We start from the raw sequence: 25843 nt of genomic DNA, 5'->3' as shown, positions 1-25843 counted from the left end.
GCACATGACGTGTCTACTGTGGAGAAAGCATCTCATGAATATGCAACAAAATTCAATTTAAAGCGGCGGCAAATAATGTGGCAGCATGCGACAGATAAATTCAATTATAATAAATTTCCAAGGCCCTCGGCCAAACCATCCACCCACCCACCAACGAGCCTTTCAAGCAAAGATCCATACATTGTCGTTACCCCTCCCCGCCTTTGTGAGCACCTGGCCATGGGCTATTGTATGCAAACACATTCATTGTCAGGTTATAAAGTGCTACAATAAATTTAAGCGATGGACTGGAGCGGCAGTGCCACCATAAGTGAGGATGAAATCATACCCTGTCCACAAACAGCAACAACTAGGAACAAATTATGAAATTTTTACAGTTTTTTATTGGTAGATTCTCGCATGGTCGGAAGTTCTCTAATTGTGGCAGTTTTGCGGTGTACCTACATACACATATTCACATTTCCATAAACTATGGCCGAAACTGAGAGTGAGCAATTGGGCGCGGTGGGTGTTAAATAGTGTATATCTTTCACTGTGCGCAGCATATTCATATGTGTATATGTGCGTGTGACTATTTACAGGTATCATATGGCCAAAAATGAGATCATAATTATGGAAAAATTTATTTTGTACAGCATATTTTTTAGTCTAATTGAATTGAAAAAGTTTTTATGAAAATTTACGTCCAAAGTGCCCACATAAAGTGAAATTATATTTAAAAATAAAAATTTTTCATTTAAATTTAATATGACCATAGAATACTGTATATATGGATAATCTGGCAACGGAAGTATTATTTTAGAAAATTAGTAAATTCCTGAAGGCTGACAGCTACAACAATGTTTATGCAACAACTTGAAGCACAAAAATTTCACCTATAATTGTTCATAGTTTTACATTTTATTTGTTTCAATGTCCACAATAGCTCAACTCTTCACACACTTTAAGAAGCCTTAAAATATTTTTTTTGTTTAAATATTAATTCAATAAAAGTTTAAATTTGTATTGTACCGACAAATGCACACTTAAATATATGTGTTGTTGTTGTTTTAATTGAAATTATCCCATATGGTTGATAGCGACAAGAGTTCTCCCATAAAACTGGTTATTTTGGAGTTTTATGAAATGCCTTCGAATACATGCAAGTGTACCCGTGTAAATGTTTGTGTCTTGGGCAAATGAAACCCGATTACGCCCTAATTAAATACTAATTACATTTGTTGTGGGTGTGTTATCAACAACAAAATGTATTGGTACTGACTTCATTCATATTTAAAATTTATATGTAGATATATGCACATATGGTTGGTTAAAATATGTCGGTTTGTTCGTGTGCTCAGTAACTGCCCAAATGACAATTTTCTTCTTTTATTCTGTACAACCATGGCAATTTTAGCTTTGCCGAATTGAACCACAGTGTGTGGTGATTATGAAGACATATCCCCCTCTTTCACAATCAGATTAAAAGGTCATAGAAATATCATGAGTATACGGGTTATAATCGAAACATATGAAAGGTATCAATACTTAAAAAATTGTTATTTCGTAATACAAAATCTGGTATTTGAACATCTACAATGTAATGACTATTCAATCCGCAAATAGGCTATAGTAGGATATTCTGGCAACATAGGGTGTAGATAACCTCATTACTAAAAATAGTATCGGCTTACTTTTGGTTTAGACCATCCACTTGCCATTTTTAAAGCGTTTGGGGTAACGCGAACACATGATAACTCTCGAATAGAGCAGCAGCATAAACACCTTTTCAAGCCAAATAGGCTATAGAGATATTTGGCAACATAGGGTGTAGATAACCTCATTGCAAAAAAATATTATGGGCTTACTTTTGGTTATAGACCCACTATCCATTTTTATACCCTCCGCTTTTGGGGTAACTGGAACCCATGATAACTCTCGAATGGAGCAGCATTTGTTCCTCGTAATAAGAGTCCTTTAGACTTAGTATGTCTTATATGAATTATATCTTTTCACTCCTTTGAGTACCCCAAGTGTAGTTTTAGAACTTGTCTCAGACATGATGGTCCAAAACCCATGATAACTCTCGAATGGAGCAGCATTTGTTCCTCGTAATAAAAGTCCTTTAGACTTAGTTCAGGTTCCAGTATGAATTATATCTTTTCACTCCTTTGAGTACCCCAAGTGTAGTTTTAGAACTTGTCTCAGACATGATGGTCCAAAAGCTCAAAAAATTATACAGTTACCAACATAAATAGCTTATTTCGGTGTGGCATGCACGATAACTCTCCAAAGCAACAACCGATTTGGTTCTCGTAATATTTTGTTCGCTGGGTACAATGGTATGCGGTTAGTCTTGCACACTGAATGCCCGGGTTCGATTACTAGGCCAGGCAATATAAGATTTTAAACGGTGGCAAAATTCCCATCACTGCAGTGTTTGTGACATTTCCTGAGTATTTCAGCCATGTAATATTTCTCTACAGGTGTTGTATTAAGTCACGCCGTTCGGAGTCTGAGATAAACAGTATGTCCCATATGACTGAAGTAATATGAATCGGGTGAACTCATTGATATGATAGAAGTCTCCCCTGTCCCTTCTACGAAGTTTGTGGAACACTTTTTATACCCTCCACCATGGGATGGGGGTATATTAAGTTTGTCACTACGTTTGTAACTACTCGAAATAATCATTGTAGACCCCACAAAGTATATATATTCTTGATCAGCGTGCAATTCTACATCGATATAGCCATGTCCGTCCGTCTGTGGAAATCACTCTAGAGTCCGAACGGATTGACGTAGGTTGATGAAATTTTGGGAAAATCTGTTATATTTACGTAGGACTTTTGGTATTGAAAACGGGCTATGTAGGTCCACGCTTTCATATAGCCCCCATACAAAATTACGCGTGACGCGTCGTCGTTTTAAGGAATTTTTAAGATATTTGGCCCATTTTACCACCGAATTGGTTGTAATTTGGTACTTTATGTCTCCAGAGGCCAAAAAATATTCTTATCAAAGTTGGGTCCACGTTTTGGTATAGCCCCCATATAAGGCCCCATATAAAGTACGCGTCATTTTAATATATTTTGAATGTATTAGACTCATTTGACCAAAGAATCGGTTGTAACTTTGTATTTTGTGTTTCCAGAGGCTAAGAAACATTTCTACCATAAAATGTTTATATAGGTCCACGTGTTGATATAGCCCCCATAATACAATATCTCCCGATTTTCGATATTTTGAACGTTTTAGCCTCATTATCACACCGAGATGGCTGAAATTTGGTATTATTCTTCTTTAGGCGTATAAAACTTTCCCCCAGAAATTTGTAGGTATAGGTCCACGCCATCATATAGCCCCCATAGAACGGTACCTTCCGAATTTCGGTATTTTGAAGGTTGTGGCCACATTAATCCAACGAAATGGCTGAAATTTGTGGTGGAGGGTATAAAAAGTTCGGCCCGACCTAACTTAACGCTTTTCTTACTTGTTATATGATAATATTTTGCCAAAACTAAGATGAAATTCGAATATGGGCCATATTGGGACATTTCTACATACACATCCACCAAAAAGTTACACATTTTTCGCTAACTCTCGAACAAATATTTCTTATAATAATATTTCTTCCAAGCAGAGATTAAAATATGGACTGATTATATCGGTGCACTTCTTCTGGTTCCCCTAACAACAATGACTGCTTACGTGCATGTCCCGGATTTTTTTTTATTTTCTTTTTGTATCAGGTTGTCTTTGCGGCTCCTATTACAACATTACGGATTTTTTTGGGGCTATTCCACACTTCCTGCGATAATTACACTGAAGCTTTAAAAGGGTCTGCGGGCACCAACTGTAGTGTTAGTTGAGCACGATTATTTACGAATTGAGTAGCAGATTACATCGACATTTTGAACATATTACAATTTCTTCCAAACGTACCTCACCAAAGTTCACAATTTTCGCTACAGTGCAATTTAAGGGCTATTGGCTATTGTCTACAGCAACATAATGTGTTTTGTGGGCAGACATAATGGTCCTAAAACTCTAAAAGATCACACGGTGACCAAACTAAATGGATGATAACTACGATAATCGAAAGAATGAACTGACATTGGGCCAAACATTACACATCGTAATATGTATTTTGCTCAAACGTACATCAAGTTAAAATCATTCTAGGCGATTTTAATGCCAAAATTGGAAAGGAGAATATCTTTGGCCCAACAGTCGGGAAATTCAGTCTCCACAGTGAAACATCTGACAATGGTATGAGGCTGATAGACTTTGCAGCTGCAAAAAACATGGTAGTTAGCAGTACCAGATTTAATCATCTCGATATTCATAAGGGCACCTGGCTGTCTCCAGACCAAAGAACAAGTAATCAACTTGATCATGTTGTAATAGATGGAAGACATTCATCCAGCGTGTTGGATGTACGATCGTTCCGAGGCGCAAACATTGATTCGGACCACTACCTTGTTGCAGCAAAGGTACGTACCCGTCTAAACGTTGCAAATAAAGCACGAACAGACACAACGCGGAAGTTGGACATCGATAGGCTGCAAACACAACAGATAGCCACAGCATATTCCACTCAACTAGCCCAATTGCTTAACGCGAGCACTCCTTGTCCCGATAACATAACAACACAATGGCAACATATTGCCCACTCCATGCAAACAGCCGCAAAATCTATACTTGGATTCCAGAGACCTCCACAAAGGAATTCATGGTATGACCAGCAGTGTCGTGCTGCTACGGAAGAGAAAAATGCGGCATATAGAGCTACTTTACAATCAGTAGCAACGCGTAGCGCACGAGAGAGATATCGGGAGAAAAGGAGAGAAGAGAAACGTCTTTTCCGCAAGAAAAAGAGAGAAATGGAAAAGCGGGAGTGTGAAAAAATCGAGATGTACAGGAGCCAGAATGAAGTCCGAAAGTTCTACCAAAGAGTGAAACATCAAACATATGGCTTTGGTACAGGCACATCCTCCTGTAGAGACCAGCAAGGTAATCTGGTAACATATACAGATAGCGTGCTCAGGATATGGAAGGAACATTTCTCCAATCTGCTGGTATCCAATAGTAGCGAAGACGATGATACCACAGATCCAATCCCAGAAGATGGTATAGAATGTATACCGCCCGGCCAAGATGAGGTAAAAACAGCAATTAACCGGCTGAAGAATAATAAAGCAGCAGGAGCCGATGGCTTACCAGCCGAGCTGTTTAAAACCGGAGGCGACGCGCTGATAAGGTGTATGCATCAGCTAGTTAGCACCATCTGGCAGGAAGAACGCGTACCCGACGATTGGAACCTGAGCATCCTATGTCCCGTCCACAAGAAAGGAGACAAGACTGTATGCTCCAACTATAGGGGCATAAGTCTTCTCCCTATTGCCTATAAGATAGTGTCAGGGATATTGTGCGAACGACTAAAGCCAATGGTCAACGAAATAATTGGACCATACCAATGTGGCTTTAGACCTGGCAAGTCCACCATTGACCAGATATTTACCCTGCGACAAATCCTAGAGAAGACCCAAGAGATGCAGATCGACACATTTCACCTTTTTGTCGATTATAAAGCAGCATTCGACAGTCCCCTCCGATCAAAGGTATTCCACACAATGTCTGAATTTGGTATCCCCGCAAAGCTCATCCGGCTTTGTAAGATGACTTTAACTGATACTAGGTCCTCAGTTAAAATTGGAAAGAACCTCTCCGAAGAATTTTGTACCAAAAGAGGTTTCAGACAAAGAGACAGCCTTTCGTGTGACCTATTCAACATTTTGCTGGAAAAGGTAATACGAGATGAAAATGTCAAAAGAAATGGCACAATTTACACCAATAGCCACATGTTACTTGCCTATGCTGATAACATAGACATCATGGGACGATCAGTAAAGGAAGTAACTGATACCTTTAGGAAGGTCGAAGCAGAATCTGCGAAAGTGGGTCTGGCGGTAAACGGCGAAAAGACCAAATTGATGGTGTCGACGCGCAAAGCGTCCATAGAGCTCGGACCAACTGTGGAAGTTGGTACCTACAATTTTGAGGTAGTTAAAGACTTCGTCTACCTCGGCACTGCCATAAACACAACAAACAACATCAGTTGTGAAATAAGAAGAAGAATTGTATTGGCCAACAGATGCTACTATGGTCTAAGTAAGCAATTTAAAAACAAAGCCACATCTCGTCAAACAAAAATAACACTATACAAAACGCTGATACTACCCGTGCTAATGTATGGCTCCGAAGCATGGGTACTTGCGCAAGCAGATAAGGCAGTGCTTGGTGTGTTTGAGAGGAAAATTCTTCTAAAGATCTACGGGCCGATTTGCGTTGACGGTGAGCTATATAAGCTATACAAAGACATGCATATAGTTAAACGTATCGAGATGCAACGATTGCGTTGGCTAGGCCATATCATGAGAATGAGCGATGATGAACCCGCTAAAAAGGCATATGAATACATGCCACATGGCGGTGCACGCAGAATCGGCAGGCCTAAGCTTCGATGGAGCATACAAGTGGATGAAGAAATGAAAAGGCGCGGTATTCCAAAAAGTCAAGCGAAAAACAGAGAGGAATGGAGATCTTTTCTTAGTTCGGTCTATGGAACAAATGTTCTGTAATGGTCCAACTAAGTAAGTAAGTAAGTACATCAAGTTCCAAGAAGGTACATATTAGACAATATGTTCGCGCACCACTCTCACAAAAATTCGAAACGTTGGAGTGCAGTTTAAGGGTTGTTCGAAGATATGTTTATAATGTGCATAGACGCTAATTCATGTGATTCTGGTAACACAGATATAATTTCGATACATGCTCCCCGACATACTGACCCAAACAATAAAAAATTCCTACGATTATCAACAAAAATTGGTGTTTGGTAAAATATGACAATCCACAGGAATGCCTCCAAAATTAGATCCAGTTCCAAGTTGGGCTATGGCTTATGCAAATTTTAATAACCTGTAGCCTTTTAATCATGACTACAACGGCATGTTGTTTGTTTTGCTAGGTAAATAACAATTTCCTGAAATATGGAGTCCAAAATGACCCAATAGTTAGGGCCACTCCTTCACACATATCCCGTACTAAAATTTTTAGTAGTCTTTGTTACAATGCTAGTATTTTATTCTGTGTAGACTGTGACCCAACATGGTCTGTCAGTGGAGAAATTAGGCACACTGTTTATGATGCCTTCCCCACAAACGCCCTAAGTTTTTTTTCACCTACGAAAATATATTTATCTTTTAAAGCGTATTTAGAATGGCAACTTCTGTTATTGCTGACTATAACTTCGTTACTTGTTAGACATGTTTTAAAGCAGAGTCCAGCACAAAAAAAATTGAGCAAGCATTGTTGTTGTTGTTTTCCGGGTCCTGTTTTAAAGTCTAGAGACATTTTACTGCCGAATCTGTAATATAGTATTTCGATTTTCCGTTATATGAAAAGCTTTTCAACAGCTTTAAAAATATAGATCCACCGATCCTTTCAATTTTAGTCGTTTTGGCAACTCGATTTAAGGTTTAATAAAGAGTCTGGTCATATTCTCCAACAATTATGTTGCTTAGGCCAGGAATATATATAATAGCCCTCGTATAGCATATGTAACTCCAATGTGACCTATCTCTCTAAAAATATTTGGCAACCTTTGCAAAATGGAAAATATTGCTATAATTGATCTGCTAAATCGTTTGAATTAAGTTCAAGAATTCATAGTATTCCTTAGTTTCAGCAATGAGTTTACAAGAAACGAAATTTTGTCGAAATTAATTAATCTTGATTCTAAAATATATTTAATCATCTTGAAATCGTTCTGTAACCCTTGTATTATTTGAGGAATTTTTTATATAAACTAACGTAGTTGTTTACGTTGCTTTTTAGGTCGATAAACTTTTTTCGGCTTTATATTAACTAGACTTATTTTATTTCAGATCCTCCCGGTCCACCATATATCGAAGGTTACACTCAAGGCGAAACTTTACGAAGAGGTCAACTTGTCGAATTGATTTGCAGAAGTCGAGGTGGCAATCCTGCGGCACAGTTAATTTGGTATAAAAATGGTCTGCAAACAAAAATGGCCTACAAGTAAGTAATATTGAAGTAAACGTGAAAATAAAGGCAAATTAAATAGCTCGTAGGTCATTAACCTGTCAAGTTATCACCAACAGCAACAAATTTTAACCATTTAAAAGTACAACTCTCAATTCATTAATGAACTAACTGTTTGTACAGCTTACAAAGTTTGGCTTAAACATTTATTTGAAAAGTAATACACATTTTTAATTTTGATTCGCAACTTGTGTTAATTTTGCAACGCAAAGCAAAAAATGCATATTAAAAAACGCCAACGACAGTGTCATTGGCAACGGGGACAGCAGCAATACGAATATCTACAACTTTTATAATGAAAAGTTCGCCAACAACAAAAGTGCCAGTTTGCTTTTGTCGCAACGCTTTGAACTGAAACGAATCATCAACGTCAAAGTCAACATTTGTGTTTCAACTTTTGTAATCTACAACAGTTCACTCACTCTTCCAGCCATCCTAAAACTTATTATCCCTAGCTTAGCTGCTATCGTTTGTACTTGCATGTTTGCAACCCCTCCCATATCTACCGTACAGTTGGCATTTTGCACAATATCTCGGTATTTTATTGTTGTTTTATTTACTTTTTGTTCTTGTTGTTGTTTTTATTGCAGAACGATAGGACGAATGTCGGAAAATGTCTACAAATTTACAGCCGAAGCTAGTGACAACAAGGCTCGATTTAGGTGTGAAGCGATTAATGTTATGTCGCCAGCACCACTTAAAGCTGAAGTTGAGCTGACTGTTTTGTGTAAGTATAGTTTGTATATTTATCCATTAGCCTACTACTACAACAACTACATATTTTTGCTAACACAACATTTAGAGGGTATAATCTAGCTATTTCTCTAAGATGGAAGATGTAAAAGTCCACACAGTGTTCCATGGTGACATAACAATTTCTTAATTAGAACTATGGGTGATTCATACGATCGTTTGTATGAAATCGTTCATACGTAGTTTTTTCATACAAAGTGAACTAGATCGTTCAATTGAAATAGATTGGCACAACTCTAGTAAAAAGAATCCTAACTCATTGTGAAAAGTTATGGGTTCTTTACACGATCTTTTTTTTACATATGAGTTGTCACTTTTCATATACCAAATATAAACGCAAAGTAACAACACATATGTAAAATAACATATCGTTTAAAATACCCATTAATTTAATAAAATTAAATTTTAATGTTGATTACAGAAATCTGACCTTTTATGTCAAAGAATTAAAAACAAACCATAATTTGCGTACGCGTGAAATTTTCTACTACCATGTGCATGTGTTTACATCTGTAAGGTTTGGAATTATAACTAACACAAGCTTTAATCTGCAATGTTGTATTAAATATATTGACTTAAACTGCTCTCATAAACAGCAGTATTACCCTGGTTTTGAGCCATTGTGCGATTCCCTTTCAAGCAAAACAACATAAAATAAACAACAATGCAAAGTTATACAACATTTTCAATTCGGCTGAATGTTAATTGTTTATGTTGGCCACACAGAGTACAGCAACAAGAAACCCAGAGGGCTTCATTTAAACATTGCCAGCGTTCAGCCTTTCAAAGTACTCCCAGTTAATTGTATTGTGTTATGATGTTTGTTGTATTTTCTTAAGAGTTTTTTTTACGCTCTTGTTGTTTTATGTTTTTTATGTTTTCTTTCCCTAGAACTCTTACAAAAATTAACATGCAAACGCTTCATATAATGGCTGTCAACAAATATGTAATTTAAACAACATCTCGAAATGCTATGAACTCCACGCAGTTGAGTTGGGATTATGAATGGGAGTATTGTTGATGCTGCCACATGCTACACACATTTCTCGTTGTCGTAATTATTCATCAAATCAAGCATTCCAAGTTGAGTTAACTAACTAAACCCCGATGCTGTAAAAAGTTGTTTTCATTTTTATAGTTTCAACGCAATTCCTATTTGTTGGAATTATGATTGTGAAATTTAACACAGCGTTGAATATCAACTCCCCTTACAACTTTTTATGTCGGTGAATACTACAAGAGAGACAAAAAACGGCTACAAAAACAAAAAAATAAATTTGGTACAACAATGGCAGAATAATAGAAGTTACATAAAAACAAGCAAAAGAAATTTCATTAGGCAGCGGAAATGTTGTATTTGGTTGCGTAGTAATAATGCGTCTATACTCTAAGGAAAAAAATTAACAATGTCGATGTTCAAGTCCTTTGGAATGCAGATTTTGTTGATGTACATATTTACATACATGTACATACATAAATGTACTGATGCATATCTTTATAGCACATAGATGTGTGTTTAATAGGCTTTTAAATATTCACATATCGCTCTCTACATAAACAGACAATTGATAGCAAATGATCCCGCTAGGATTTGACTGCGTTTAGCAGTAAAAATGCAAATAATTTCATTTTAATAGACATCCGATAGTGAAGCCCATTAAAATTCTATAACTCATGTTTTGCCAAAAGCAATACAAATATAGGACGCTTTCAATTGAAATATGACGCAGTGAATTGGGAATACTTAATTGTTAAAACTATATTTTCTGTTTATTAAAACATTAGTGAACTAAAACAATGATAGCTACGTATGGGCAAATGTTTATAAAATTTAGAATTCTATTAGTTATTGGAATTTAGTTACAGCATTTGTCTTTGCAAATAAAAGATGTTGCCGTTTTGATTGTAATGAAATGAAATATCGTCAAACTAATACATTTTAATTCATCCGATATAAATTTTTTACAAACAATTTTATTATGTTTATAGAAAAGTTCGTAAAAAATAATTAAAAGTGTTTACAAAAATTGGTGTTCAGTTTTTTTTTCTACTTTCAACATTTTTGAATATTAAAATGTACCATGGTTCATTTAATTTTTGTGGGTTTTTTGCAAACCGCGTTTCCTGTTGCTTGTTGCCAAAAATGAAAACATGAAGAAAAAGTACCACCATATTACCAGTTAGCGGGAAAAACAACATCGTTTGAGGAAAGACAAGAAAAAAATGTACGTTTACATATTTATGATGATATTTATTCTTGATGAAGCGCAAATGTATTTGTTGGCTTGATAATCGCTTACACATACACACATACAATGATAAACAAAACCAACGAACCAACAACAAAAAAAAAAAACAACAACACAAAACAACAACACATGAAAATTCTCACGCTGTTACATATCTTCATGTACATGCAATAAATAAACCTTATTATCACCACAACCACATTCATGCGCGCACGCAAGCACGTACATATGTGTATGTGTACATGTACAAATTTTTATTCTAACATTTTCGAAATTCCATGTGAATTCTAAATGAACATTCGTTATGGTATTGTTTTGATGTAAAACTGTGTCTTTGTGTTTATGTACTATCCCTTTGTCCCAAACTCCATGGAGTAGAAAAAGATTAAGTATTAAAAATATCCTTCTTAAAGAATAAGAATTCGTATATAAATACATATACATACATAGATCATTATGCCAAAATACATTAATTATATGCTCACGAGTACGGAATTTTTATAAAATCTGATAGGATATGCATATGTATTTATTTTATAAAACATCCGAAAAGAGTTTGTTCTACGAACAAGTAGCTGGATTTTTTTTCTTAAAATGAGAAACAATGTTCACAATATTTGGCTATTGTGACAAAAGCTTGAATATTGATAATATCACAGTAATAATATATAATAATAATTGTCCCACAAACATCCCAGACGGGACAAGGGACACTTCTCTCATATCAATGATGGCACAACGATTCATATTAACTCAATGATATGGGACCTTCTGTTTATCGCCGAGTCCGAACGAATTTTACATGGCTGAAATACTCAGAAAATGTCGCCTACATTACTGAGGGGTATTTTTCCACCGTTGGAAATTTGTTGTGCCTGGTCGAGGAATCGAACCCACGACCTTCAGCGTGCAAGGCGGGTGTGCATACCATTGTACCACGGTGCCACCCAATATATAATATAACACTGTGCTACACCAAAATTATGCAAGAGTTCTGATGTACCAATTCAGTTTTGTTGGAGTCGATGCAAGACGAAAATACCCTTCACAAAGTGATTTTATAGCGGTAAATGTAGGGAAAAATGACAAATCCACTTACACATCGCAATTTTGATTGGATCGTCACGAAATTTTGGGTGTTAATGGGGGTCTCACAGAGAAAGAAGCCTATTGATGGTTGGCGTACATCCCACTTATCCATTTTTTTATTTGAGTTGTACTGACGATGCACTTAAATGCTTTTCAACAAAATTGACATGTACTAATGAAGACATTCAGAGCAAAGGCGCTAAGCTATCCCAATTTTAATATTTTGAATTATACCATCACATAGACGGCCCGACCCGACTACAGCCTTGTCTCACCTGTTAAGTTATGTTTTTCTACCAAACAACATAACTATATATTATTAATACAAAAAAGGATATACGTAAGGTTTTAAATAAACAATAAAACCGGTTAAAAATATGTGAGCCATGCAATTTGTTGTGTCCTCAGCGTGTATGATTGTTATTTATTAGAAATATGATAATAACGATCATACGCACCGGGTTTCCAATCTTAAGATAACAAGGTCCGGAAACTTTTAATGCAAAAGACTAATGGTTACTTTGCTTATGCGACACGTAACGTTGTCTTGTTGAAAGTAAACCTTCGCCAAATCAGTACAATCCAACTCCGACCGCAAAAAATCATTATTTATCATCCATTCACCGTAACTATTGATCCAACATCATTTTCGAAAAAGTAAGGTCTACTGCAATGAAGAACATGAAGAGAGAATTTGTATTGTAAATCGTACGAAAACGTAAAAGCGAGCGCTCACCTTGTTTATTTATGGTCTAATTACTCTACCGTACCAGAAACTACACACGTTGAGGAGGGGGAGTCTCCTCCGTTATATGTATTGGGGTTTCAGATTGTTTGTTGACCGAGAGGTAAATGTCCAAATTTAGATCAAGTTCGAAAATGTGTTATATCGGTCCACTCCCTCGGCTACTTCGGGCACGCTAACTCTCCAAGAGAGTAATCGATTTCGTCCATGCTTTGCACACCGTAATATTTCTACAAGACATAGATAAGGTTGGCATATGGATCCTTCGGGTACGAAGTGCAGTTTAAGGCCTGCTCTCGAATAGTTTTCCTTTTATTTGCAACATGTCATTCCCGGGCATCTATTACTCTAGTACAAGTTATTTTCAGGGGCAAGTCCATACTTCCTGAGAAAATGGCCCAAAAACTGTGAAAACCCCCTACGGCGTCCATGTGCAATGGCATTCGCGTACGAACCGCTTACTTCGTTGGTCCAAACTTTGTATACGTAATATTTCTGCGAATCTTAGATAGTTCAAAAAAATTTCCTACATTGGAACGGTGCAGCCGATTTGGACTTCGCAATATTTGGTCCAAACTTATATTATGTTCGAAAATTAGTCACTCCGTAGGTCCACTCCTTAGGCTACCTCCCTCAAAAACAATTAACATTTTTGTTTAGGTGCAGTTTAAGGTTTGTTTCGATACTATGCTTTTCGTTGCAAATCCATGATCCAAAAACGAGATACCTGTTGAAAGGAGTGACTCCGAAAATAAGACCGAATTCCAACACTTTTGCAATTGAATCCAAATCCATATTTTTGTAGGCAAGTTCATAAGTCCAAAAAGCGTCACACAATTCTGAACCCCCCCATAAACACATAATTTTTGGAGAAAAAGATTTTGGTTGTCCATTGATAAAAGTTTCAATTGACACAGGCTGAGGCAAAGTCGACTAACACTTGGTCATTTTTATACCCTCCACCATCATATGGAGGGCATAATTAAATTTGTCATTCCGTTTGTAACACATCGAAATATTCTATAAAGTCTATATATTCTTCATCAGGGTAAAATTCTAATTCGATATAACCATGTACGTCCGTTGAAATCAAGATACAGCTCGCAATTTTGAAGACAGAGCTTTGTAATTTGGTATAGAAGTTTATATTACTCCTAGGACTTTTGGTATGGCAAATGGGCTATATCGGCCCATGTTTGTATATAGCCCCCATAGAACGGTACCACCCGATTTTTGGTATTTTGAAGGTTTTAGCCTAATTATCACCCCGAAATGGCCGAAATTTGGTACTTACTCTTCATTGGGGGTATCAAACTTTCCCCCAGAAATTGGGTCCACGCCTTAATATAGCCACCATAGAACGATACCTTCCGATTTTCGGTATTTTGAAGGTTGTGGCCACAATAATCCATCGAACTGTCTGAAATTTGGTATTTAGTCTTCACTTGGGGTATAAAATTTTCCATACGAAATTTGTCGGTGTAGGTTTACGCCCTTGGTACGGTACTTCCCCATTTCCGGTTTTTGAAGTTGTGACCTTAATATTCAACAGAAACGGATAAAATTTGGTACTTAGTCTTCGTTGGGGGGTATAGCACGTTCTTCCAGAAATTTGTCGGTGTAGATCCACGCCTTCATATACCCCTCATAGATTTTTCGGTATTTTGAAGGTTGAGGCAACAGCAATGGCTGAAATTTTGGTGTTTTAGTCTTTATTGGAGGTAAAAGCCTTTCTGACTTAAATTTGTCGGTTTCGATATAGCCCCCATAGAACGGTACCTCCCGATTTTCGTAATTCTGAAGGTCGTGACCTCAATATCCCATCGAAAGACTGAAATTTGTAATTTAGTCTTCCATGAGGTTATAAATACTCCAGAAGAAAATAATCAGTATAGGTTCCCATATCCCCCATAGAAGCGTACCTCTTGATTTTCGGTATTTTAAAGGTTTTTATCGAAATGTTCGAAATTTGGCATTTAGTCTTATTTGAATCTAAAATTTTTCCGCCAGAAATTTGTAGGTATAGATCGGCATTTTGATATAGCCCCCCTGGAACGGTACCTCCCGAGTTTCGATATTTTGAAGGTTAGCCACATTCTTTTACCGAACTTGCTGAAATTTGGTATTTAGTTGTCTTTATAAACGAAAGGAAACTACTTGTTCCATTTTATTTCAATACACCTCGTGGTGGTGGGTATAACAAGTTCGGCCTGGCCGAACTTAACGCCGTTCTAACTTGTTATAAAATAGAAATGATTGCTGCAACGTATTCTACGTGGGTCAATTTTTTCCACAAATTGTTCATGCAGCTTAATATTGGTTCTTAGTTTTTGTATGAAAAGTAAAAGGTTGATGTTTCTACTTGTTTTTAAAAGAATTAGAAACACAAGACTCTATTTGTCCTGCAGCAGCTCTTTTAAACAAACAGACAATTTAGTAAGCTCAACAAACACGAGTAAAAGTAACTAAATGGAACAGTCTCTTATGATATTTATATTGAATGTTACTTATCCATCAAAAATAACTGTGTTTGTGTGGGTGATGGTTTATTAGGATGCAACTTTATTTTCAAATGTCTAAATATAGTTGAATGACACACATAACTATCTTCCAATTCAATTCTCTATATAAAAATGTTATATAGAAGCTTTTATTTGAAAACTGGAAGACCCTCCTAATACTCTCCACACTTGTGTCTTCTGTTTACGAAACACTTGCTTTCCACACTTCATCACCTCACACTCTAACAAATGTCGCATTCCAGATGTGTACTCTTGCCTCTGGTTCCCTGAATCATTCACACACTTACCTATCTACTCCACCCGTCCATACTTACAGATTTATGTTACTTTTTTATATGAAATGCGCTACATATTGCTTTTAGTTTTATTTATTTATTTTGTGTGTGTTGGCTGTGGGCGGGTGGGTGTGCATGTGTGTCTGTTTTGTTTTTGTCCCACGATTTCTTCTTATTCCCTTTGAATGCTCCGCTGCTAGGATCTTTCTTTTGCACACTCATCCGCTTTCACAACTTATTGAAATATTAAAAAGGATGATATTAGAATGCCACACATACATAAGCAAGTAGCTGTCATACGTGAGTGCGTGCTTCCGTCCGTCCGTGCGTATCGTATAGTTGGCAGTGGTATGAAATTAAATGCGGTACATGTGTCTGTGTAGATGATGGTCGTGGTGTGTGTATTCGATACATCTGTATGACTTATCATTGTCGCACATTGAAATGTTATTAGAAAAATTAAATTCAAAGCTGTTCGTGTTCTCCAGAGCTCTCATATTTCTGCCATAGGTGTGACAGATTGTGCACGGCTGTAGATGGCAATGTGAGGCAATTCTATATAATGCTTCCTGTTGATTTACAGTCGCTTGTCACTTAATATTAGTAAATAACAGTGATGACCTTAGCGGGTAACAGGAGCGTTTTTTTTTGTAGTAATTATGGCACTTACAACTTGGTATTGAAATTGTAAATGCATAAAATTGCATACATTAACTTCAATAATTACTGCTCATTACGTTTATGTTTTCATTGATTGTCCTTAAAACAAAATACTAATTTACCATGACCGTTATCTTCTTTATTGGATCGATCACTGTAAGAATTTCAGGCATAGATATATCACAAATTGACAGAGACAAATTTAAGAACATCATTGAAAACCACACAATTGATACCGGAAATACATATTTTGACGAGGATTTTAATGTCCCGAAATTTTCATACACGTATAAGAACGGAGAGGAATCAGATTTTTCACCTCAGCTAAAAAAATATTAGCATAAACAAGTAAATATTTCTCACCAAATATTCCAATATCTGACATAAAATGGCAATAATATACAAACAGAAAATAAAAGTTTCAGCGTCAAGCAGTCATATTAGTTGGAAGCCTGGACTTGCCGCAAAAATTTCATATCGCTTTAAACAGGATCACAATGAGTACAATCGGTAAACTGCATTCCAGCGAAAATGTTAAACTTTTATGAGAAAGATGTTGTCCGATATACAACCCTTTTGGAACTTGATCTAGGTTTGTAAGGTAACTAGGACCGCGAGTACAACGTACTGCGAAAATTTTAAAAACTACCTGTCATTAAACAGCACTTGAGCGAAAAGTTTTTAAATTTTGTGTGGAAAGGGACATTTAGTTAAGGAGTGGCAATATTACACTGTACAATGTACGCACCAAATCGATTACTTTGTTCGAGAGTTATCGTGCGCACCATTTTATCGAAAAATTTTGAATTTTTGAAGGGGAAGTACCCGAGGAGTGAACAGACTTTTTTAACTTGATATAAGTTTGTATAAAATATAACCATGTCCAAATTTCGAATCGGTTGATCCGTTCAAGAGTTATCGTGCGCTCCAGCCAGACATACAGATGGACTAGCCCTGTCTGTCCGTCTATCTGTCTGTCTATCGAAACATACTTGGAGTCTAACAACATTATTTCGATGAAGCACATTTTGGTCGTATGAAAGTGTACATATGCCACCGTGTTGCAATGATATGCACACCCGCCTTGTACACTGAAGGTCGTGAGTTCGATTCCCCGGCCGGGCAACACCAACAATTTTTCAACGGTGGCAAAATACCCGTCAGTAATGTTGTCGACATTTCCTGAGTTTCAGCCATGTAAAACTTCTGTACAATTGGTATCTTAGACACTCCGTTCGGACTCGGCGATAATCTGTAGATCCCATATCATTGAGCTAATAAGAATCGGGGTGCACTCATTGATATGAGAGAAGTCTACCTTGTCCCTTCTTGGATGGTCTAAAGGCTGAGGGTATAATAGAACGGAGTTTGATTCAAAGTTTATTGACAAAGTCAATATCTGAAAACAAAATAAAAACAAGTATGGCGGCAAAAATCCGTCGATTTTGCCGACAGAAATATATCCTCAGTTAATGGGGACTCCTTTTTATAGGGATTCCTAAAGATCTGATATGCTCTAACTTGATTTTAGGTTTGGAAAATTCTAGACTGCGCCAGAAGACAACAGACTGAGAACTTTTCAATGCATTTTCAGTTTTTTTTTTTTTTTTGGCTAATGGTTGCAGAAATATCGCACTTTGCAAATACCCATAACTTTTTTAATACAGTCCAAATTGAAAAATGTCGATTTAAATTTTTTGAGATCCATTTGTTAGCAGGATTCGAATAAATACTTTTTATTAATATTTTCAAATTTGCCAGAAAAATTGTTTCTATATACCACGGTGCAAAAATTGCATTCGTTGTATTTTTGGATATAAGTGTACATATTTATCATACATTATTGCCGATAATTTATGTCATTGATCGTAGTTTAATACAAAAAATTTCAACAAAATCGAAGAGTACAACCATTGATAAAAATAGATTTTAAATATTAAATCCTGAAAATTGCATTTAAGCTTATAGACGATAAAAAACAATTTGCAGCACAAAATAAAGGAAATCAAAAACCATTTTTTTCAAAGAGTGTGCGATTTCACTCAGAACTCCTAATATATATCTCGTAATTCCAAAGTCATTAAATGTAAAAATTTCATATGTTAATTTCTCACAACTTTTTTGTTGACTCATAAGTTTAAGTGTGCGATTTCACTCAGAACTCCTAATATATATCTCGTAATTCCAAAGTCATTAAATGTAAAAATTTCATATGTTAATTTCTCACAACTTTTTTGTTGACTCATAAGTTTAAATATAGGTAATATAAATTAAAGTTTGTCACGAAAAAAAAAACAAACATAAGATCTGAAATGCGTTCAAAATTAATATACATGTTCATAATTCGCTATATTAATAAAAAAACTATGACTAAAAACAATATTGACACTGATATGTTATACTAAAAAATATAAAAGCACAATATGTATGTATATGCAACCCACACCTTTTCTACTGCCTCCATACAAAGAGCATTGGTGTGTGTCATTCATATATCAATTAAGACTTAATTACATCCCTATAATCTATGTATCCTAAAGGCCTCTCTGCAATATTTTTTTGTTTTGTTTTGGATTTATTTTGTCATTTAGCTACCAACTAATTTTGTTTTAGCCTAATCAGCTTTATTAGGCCTATAAAGACCAGTTGTTGTAATATAAATATATTCAACATCATAAATATGCATGTGTTAGTCTGTGTGTAAGCGTTGTTGTGTATGCTGGGGAATAAATTTATTTGCGAATCTTCATCATAAATCAAAGTAATGACTCTACACAAAACGAATAACAATCTAACAGATGTGTGTTAAACTCGCTGTACTCTACTCTATGGAATATTTTGTTATAAAATTCGTGTCACCCACTGTGGTATGGACTGTTTTCTTGCTTTTAATACATACATAATATACGTATGTATGTAAGCGAATATAATGATTAAATGCGACCATAGTTTGCATACAATAGCAAAGCATATGGTCGGCCATGTTTCCGACACTGTTAAAATATTAATGCATTTATGAAGTGAATATATTAAAAAATACAAATTTATCATAAACGGCGTTGTTGTATTTTATGCCAAATTTATTTGAAAATTTGAAAACATTTTACTTAATGATTTTTTTGTTTTTTTTTTTCTGATGTTTAGTTGCTCCAACACATGTCACTATATCGGGCAGCAGTGAAGCTCGAGTGGGCGATGTGGTACCTCTCACATGTACTACTGCGCCATCAAATCCGCCGGCTGAAATAAAATGGACCGTGGGAGGACGTCAAATACGGAATGCGACATCACGAACTGTGGTCAGTCCTGAAGGTGAGTAACTCCAACATGAAAACTCCGCACTTAATTCTGTTCTTACACAATCTAAATGTGTATCTCTACTTAAATGCATTTCTTTTTCTTAGGTGGATGGATTACCGTTTCAAATATAACAGCCGTCATTGAGCCCAACAAACGTTCCTTGGTTGTCATTTGTCACGGCCTCAATATGCAGCTCACGGAGAATGTTGTATCCACGCATACAGTAAATGTTTTATGTAAGTGCAAATAATATGTATTTCTAATTCACATTTACTTATGAATACATAGGATTACTTAGGTGATGTAATGGAATCCATTAAATCATCTAAAATCTGTCTTTGGATTTACAATAATGTAACAATGTGAGCGTTCTTTCTCCAAACATTTCAATTAGTGTGAATATTTACTGTCGGTAAAATAGCACCGAAGGAGGAGATGTTGGGACTATTAAAACCATTATATTCTTCTCCTTTATGATTTAAGCGAATTTTAAAGCAAACACTTTGCCGGCATATTCCATTAGTCGTTTTGCATGTATACGCATAATTAATTTGTAATCCATGTGTCGTGCATTCTGCACTTGCCAAATACTTAGTTAATAATTACTGTAAAAGGGAAATTTACTTAGGTGGTTAAATGTTGTACGTTGGAATCTAAGGAAATTTGATTAGATTGAAATACATTCTATATAATTAAATTGTTGTTGAGCGATTATATTTATGTATGAATTCATATACATACATATAAAATGAGAATCTAGCAATGCATGTAAAAAATATCAATTGTGTACAGATAACTATTCTATGTAGCACCGTGTTGAAAAATAATATACTGTGGAAGACTGTTTACTGCGGAAAAAATCTTTCTCTAATTCGATTCAAATTCGCTCGAATTACTACCAAACTTATTTTATTGTGGAACATATTTGTTTTATTAAAAAAATTACCAAATATGTCTAAAAAACATTCGAATATCTTAGTGAAACATGCCATTAATGTTTTGTCAACTAAATTTTTGTCATTTAGTTATCTTGGGAACATAGGCTATAATTAAAAAAAGTACCCAAACAGTACCACGTGGGCAACGTTGTCCTGATACCGTTTCGGTGAAAAAAGTTCTCGCACCGAACCTAATAAAAACTTTTTTCTTCTTCCTACACACGACCTGCTGTTCACCAAGGTTTTAATGGCCTAGGATTTTCCAAGTGCCATCCTCATTATACAATGACTTTTATTCAAAGGGTATAATCAATTTATCCAAAATTTGTACACTGCGTCACAGTGTGGGGAGGGTATTTAAAGTTTGTGGCACATGGGCGTAGTGGTCGCAGACTCACCTTTATGTACACCAAAATTAATGAATCGGCGAATTGATTCGATCCGTCTGAGTTTGTCCTTCTATCCATCCAAAAATGTGTGCAAAAAAAAAAAGATTATTCTTATGCGAAAATCTCTGCTTCCATTGGGGGTATTCCAAAAGAATGCCTAAGTCACAATAGTCGATAATCTATCCCATTTACCCATTCTTTGGATTTTAATTGGAATGGTAAATATCCCAGCATTGATTGGGGCTTTTAAACAAAAGTACCTATGAAGACCTTCCAAGCATTACATTTGTCCTTATTGTGTTACCAAAAGTTTTCATATTCTGGTGATTTAGAAAAGAGGCACAGCTATCCAGTTTGTAGAATAAAAGTAAACCGTCTGAGCTTTATATAAATACCAAATATGTTGGTGTTGATCGTCACATAATAGAATTATTGCAAAAGGCGCTAAGCTATCCCAATTTGTATTATCTCCACCAAAGTATAGAAGGTACATTAAGTTTGTTTTTGTGGTTGTTATTCGTCGAAATAATCATTTGCGATCCCATATAGTATTGTTACGGAATTATGTTTAACTTAACTCCGTGTAGATGTTGTTTTATTCTGATACGATTTGTACCAAATAAAATTCGGGTTCGTTTAGATTACGCGTCTTACAATGCTATAACGTTACTTCACTTATTCACAAACGTCTTTACTTTACTAAGCACACAGCTTGACTATACAAAGCGAACAGCTTTTTTACTTAGGTTAGTTACACTTAACTTAGCTGACAGTTTTAGTTTGCGGTATGATTTACAACTCACTCACCCAGTTGCTATTCTCCCGTATTTATATTCGCTCGCTGAAGCGTAGACTGTTCTAGGATCATCAATCTAGGATTTTTTGCAATGTTGTGACGAAATGCATATCTACATCTAACAGACGGATGAATGTAAACAACAAATGAGCAGAAGTAATAAATACGAGAGAGTAGAAGGGGTAATAATAAATTGGACCTCAATGTACAAGAATAACACTGTGCTACAGTGAAAATTTGCAGGGGTTCTAATGCATAAATTCGGTTTTGTGGGAGTCCACAGAAGACGAAAATACCTTTGGTTTCTTTGGGTCACTTCGGTTTTTCATTTTATAACGGTAAATGTAGTGAAAAATGGGCTTTCTTGGATTTTCAACTTTAAACGGACACTAATTTTTTCCACAACCGATTTGCACACACTGTTTTTCATTATAAAGGGGAGAGTAATGCGTTTCGAACAAGCCATAGATTTTTAAAATTGGTTAACAAATGGCTAATTAATAGTGGTTTAAGTGTGACAAAAACGCATTAAAAAACAGTAAAATGTTTTTCCTTGTGCTCTAGGCTGCGTAAATGACACCTAACAGTACAATTATTTACAGTTAGCAAGTAGGAAATTTAGTTGGCTTTCCAAAAAACCAACAAAATCCGTTGAAAAATGAATGCGTTATGGCATTTTTTGTGTTTCAACTTTTTGTTTTTTTTTTTCATATTTTCCTTTATATTTCCTTTATCGGTTGTGGAAAAAAGAAGTAATGTCCGTTTAAATTTGAAAATCCAAGAAAGCCCATTTTTCACTACATTTACCGTTATAAAATCAAAACCCGAAGTGACCCAAAGAAACTAAAGGTATTTTCGTCTTCTATGGACTCCCACAAAACCGAATTTGTGCATCAGAAATCCTGCAAAAAAATTTTGTCCACTTTTGTATCACAGTGTAATTAAGCTAAAACTGAATGATCAAAACAAATATGAGGAGATATTACAACAACAATAGCAAAGTAAAGAGCGAGAATTTCATGATGGTAGAAAATTCTATACAGTAATTGTTGCTGTAAATTTGATTAAAATAAATTAAATGCTAAATAAAAATCGGTTCCCAATCAACTTTTAAATGGTCGGAAATTTATCTCTCAATTTACTTTCGTAACAGTATATACGAGTATATTCTGGATCAGTGTAAAAATTCTGAGTCGATCTACCAATGTCCGTCTTTTGTAATCACTTTAGCGTCCACAATAGTTGAGCTAGAACTCTATATTTTAGCACCTGAGTTTCCTTTTCCATCGACATGTTAAAATAGCCTACGTTTTGATATAAACATTCCGACTATCTTAACTTTTCATGGCCATTTCAGCTTTAAGTGGTTAAGGAAAAATTTTTATACTCTCAGCATTTATGCTTTCATACGGGAAAAATGTGCCTCATGGAAATAATGGTTTTATTTATACCCAAAGTATATTTTGACGAAATCCGTCTCAGACAATTTGGAGTCGATTTAGCAATGTCCGTCCGTCTGTCTGGCTGGCTGGAGCGCACGATAACTCTTGAATGGATGAACCGATTTGGTCTAAAATTTGGCCTTCGTAATATTTTGTCCAAACTTTAAATTCAGGTGCGCACAAAAAGGGAGTAACGATTTGGTCCATACTTTGCACATCGTGAATCGGTTACCTCCCACACAAAATTTAGTATAAGTTCTGCTTCCGAATCGTTTCAAATATTGTTGTAGCAGCTTGTGTTCGCTGCCCCAATCACTAGAATTGTACTAGGGTCACTAGAAAACTTTCTGGGCAACACGCAGTGTCGCAAGGCGTCATTTGACATTTTCTTGGAAAGTTTGACAGTTTTAAGCCTACACGTACTCAGTGCAGTTTAATTAACCATATCGCTCATTTACTCAAAGAGTGGCATAACTCAAAAATGCGTTTTCTGAGTTAGCAATTTATATTTTTCTACGACTTCTCATTTACCTTGTTTTAAATGTTCATGCTGATTTCTCTAAAACTCACCGAGTTACAGATCATTTACTACGGGTTTGGTATAAATCAACAAAAAAGTTTTTTGAGATTATGAAGCACTAAAACACTTCAATTCATGCTTAATCTTGCATAGAAATTTAGCACTGATATCTGGCTAGCACTTTGCAAATTATGGTCCAAGTAGTTATTTTATTTTTGTAATAATATTTTTAAGTTTGGAAGTCAAATTTCAATCTTTAACTTAAAACCCGTTTTTCTCGAAACTGGATTTTTCTGGATGTGTCACTCTTTGAGTAAATGAGCGATGTGTTGCGTTGTTTACAGTGGCTTGATTGAGACACCTCCGAAACATGGTTTTTGAACGCTTTTACAGCATCTTCTGGCGATTGCTGATATTTTCTGGTTCATACGCATATTTCCATGATTCGTCACCTGGATCCATTTTATAGACGTCTTTGGAGCACCGCGATGATATTTTTTCGAAATGGCTTGCACCGATCAACACGGGATCCAACGAGAAAAATACCATGTTGGCCGCCAAGTGTTCATGCAATATCAAATGTTAGTTGGTGGAATAAATGCGATCATGCATTATCCGTTCACACACGGGTAAAGATTTTCAGGCGCCGGCTGTTTTTTGGACGAATATCACGAACTTCGTTTTTTAGGGAATGTCGGCCACGATTGAATTCGTTAAACCAGTTTTCATAGAGCTATAGGATGGTCCTTTATCGATATACAAAGATTTGATTTGGTCGATGTACTCTTGCCGTGATTATCCACGTCCAAAGTTGTGAAAATTGTCGGACGAAAATGTTCACAGGTAAATTCCATTTTTCCAAGTCACAGTAAACAACCCAACACTAGGTCGTATGTCAAACTGTCCTGAGTACGCTTAGCCTAATAACCGATTTCTAGTTTAGTTCGAAAATGGTCCATATTGGTTTCCTCCTTAGGGTACCTCCCCCACAAAAGTTCAACATTTTTGTTTAGGTGCAGTTTAGGGTCTGTACGTAGATCTTTTGGAAATTCATACCGATGTTACTCGTTGTGGTCCTGCTTACAGCGATATTACGTTATTCGCGGGTAAGTCCTTGCTTCCTGTCATAGTGGTCCCAAAACTCTAAGTTATACGATAACCAACTGAAATAGCTAGTGGGCGCGATATCTATCGAAAAAAATTACTTTCAAAATAAGATCCTCATCCAAAATAGGTTACGTCGATCCATTTATTCAAGTACCTCTTCCGCCACACTTTAAGCATAATCCACATTTGTCTGCAGGTCAAATGTACAATAAGGGTCACACAATTTTGAAACCCCCGTGGAAAAAGATTTTGCTTTTGTAGCCGGTATTCGATTTGTCCGTAGATGAAAGTTTCAATTCATATAGCTTGAGGGCATATCTCTATCTGCAAAGCCGACTTATACTTTTTTGCTTGTTAATTAGAACATTGGCGCCGTTTAAAGTTCGTCTCTAAATTTTCGACTAAAATAAGCTGTAATTTAGCATTTGGGTTTCTTGGTGGTCTGTTCTACTAATAATTTTAAGTAATTTTATGATTTGAGCTACGTTTTCTGTCCTAATTAGGTATATTTTGATTTACTTCTAATCCAATCTGATTATAAAAAATCTAATTATAAAGCCTACTTGGAATACAAAATTTTGTTTGGCTTTTGTAATTTTTACTTGCATTTTCTACGCCAATTCGCATTTATATTTAGCAAACACAAAACATTATAGGTACAAGAGTTCTTGTTTTATTATTTCCAAATGGAAATTAATCATTTATTTCATTGTGATTGTGAAGAACGCAAAATTATGAAAGTACTTTTTTGTATATTTTTTATTTTCCCAATGACTTATGTTATATGCCACTGTTCATGTCCGGTAAGCTATGATAAAAGTTGTAGGTGCCGAAGTGGTGGGGGGAGAGCAAGAGTAATGTTAATGTTTTTTGACGTTTAGATATAACTGCAGTGAAAGCTATTCATCGTTCATCGTTCTATCTTGCCATTCAACTCAACAGCAGCCAC

General features: G+C 35.8%; 1 protein-coding gene across 9 annotated transcripts in view; it reads left to right on the top strand.

The window, feature by feature from the left end:
- Positions 1-25843, top strand: part of sns (nephrin adhesion molecule sticks and stones) — a 326558-nt gene that overhangs the window by 147458 nt on the left and 153257 nt on the right. For all 9 annotated transcript variants that reach the window (XM_073988663.1, XM_073988662.1, XM_073988661.1 and 6 more), the window contains 4 exons: positions 7932-8085; positions 8700-8836; positions 19547-19714; positions 19807-19938. In XM_073988663.1, the coding sequence (XP_073844764.1) occupies positions 7932-8085; positions 8700-8836; positions 19547-19714; positions 19807-19938 (591 nt within the window). The remainder of the gene's footprint in view (positions 1-7931; positions 8086-8699; positions 8837-19546; positions 19715-19806; positions 19939-25843) is intronic.

Source organism: Musca autumnalis, unplaced genomic scaffold (assembly GCF_047663935.1).
Source record: "Musca autumnalis isolate F117 unplaced genomic scaffold, ASM4766393v1 scaffold_5, whole genome shotgun sequence".
NCBI classification, from domain to species: Eukaryota; Metazoa; Arthropoda; class Insecta; order Diptera; family Muscidae; genus Musca; species Musca autumnalis.
The sequence above is the reverse complement of the archived record's forward strand: the minus strand, read 5'-3'. Positions and strand labels throughout refer to the sequence as shown.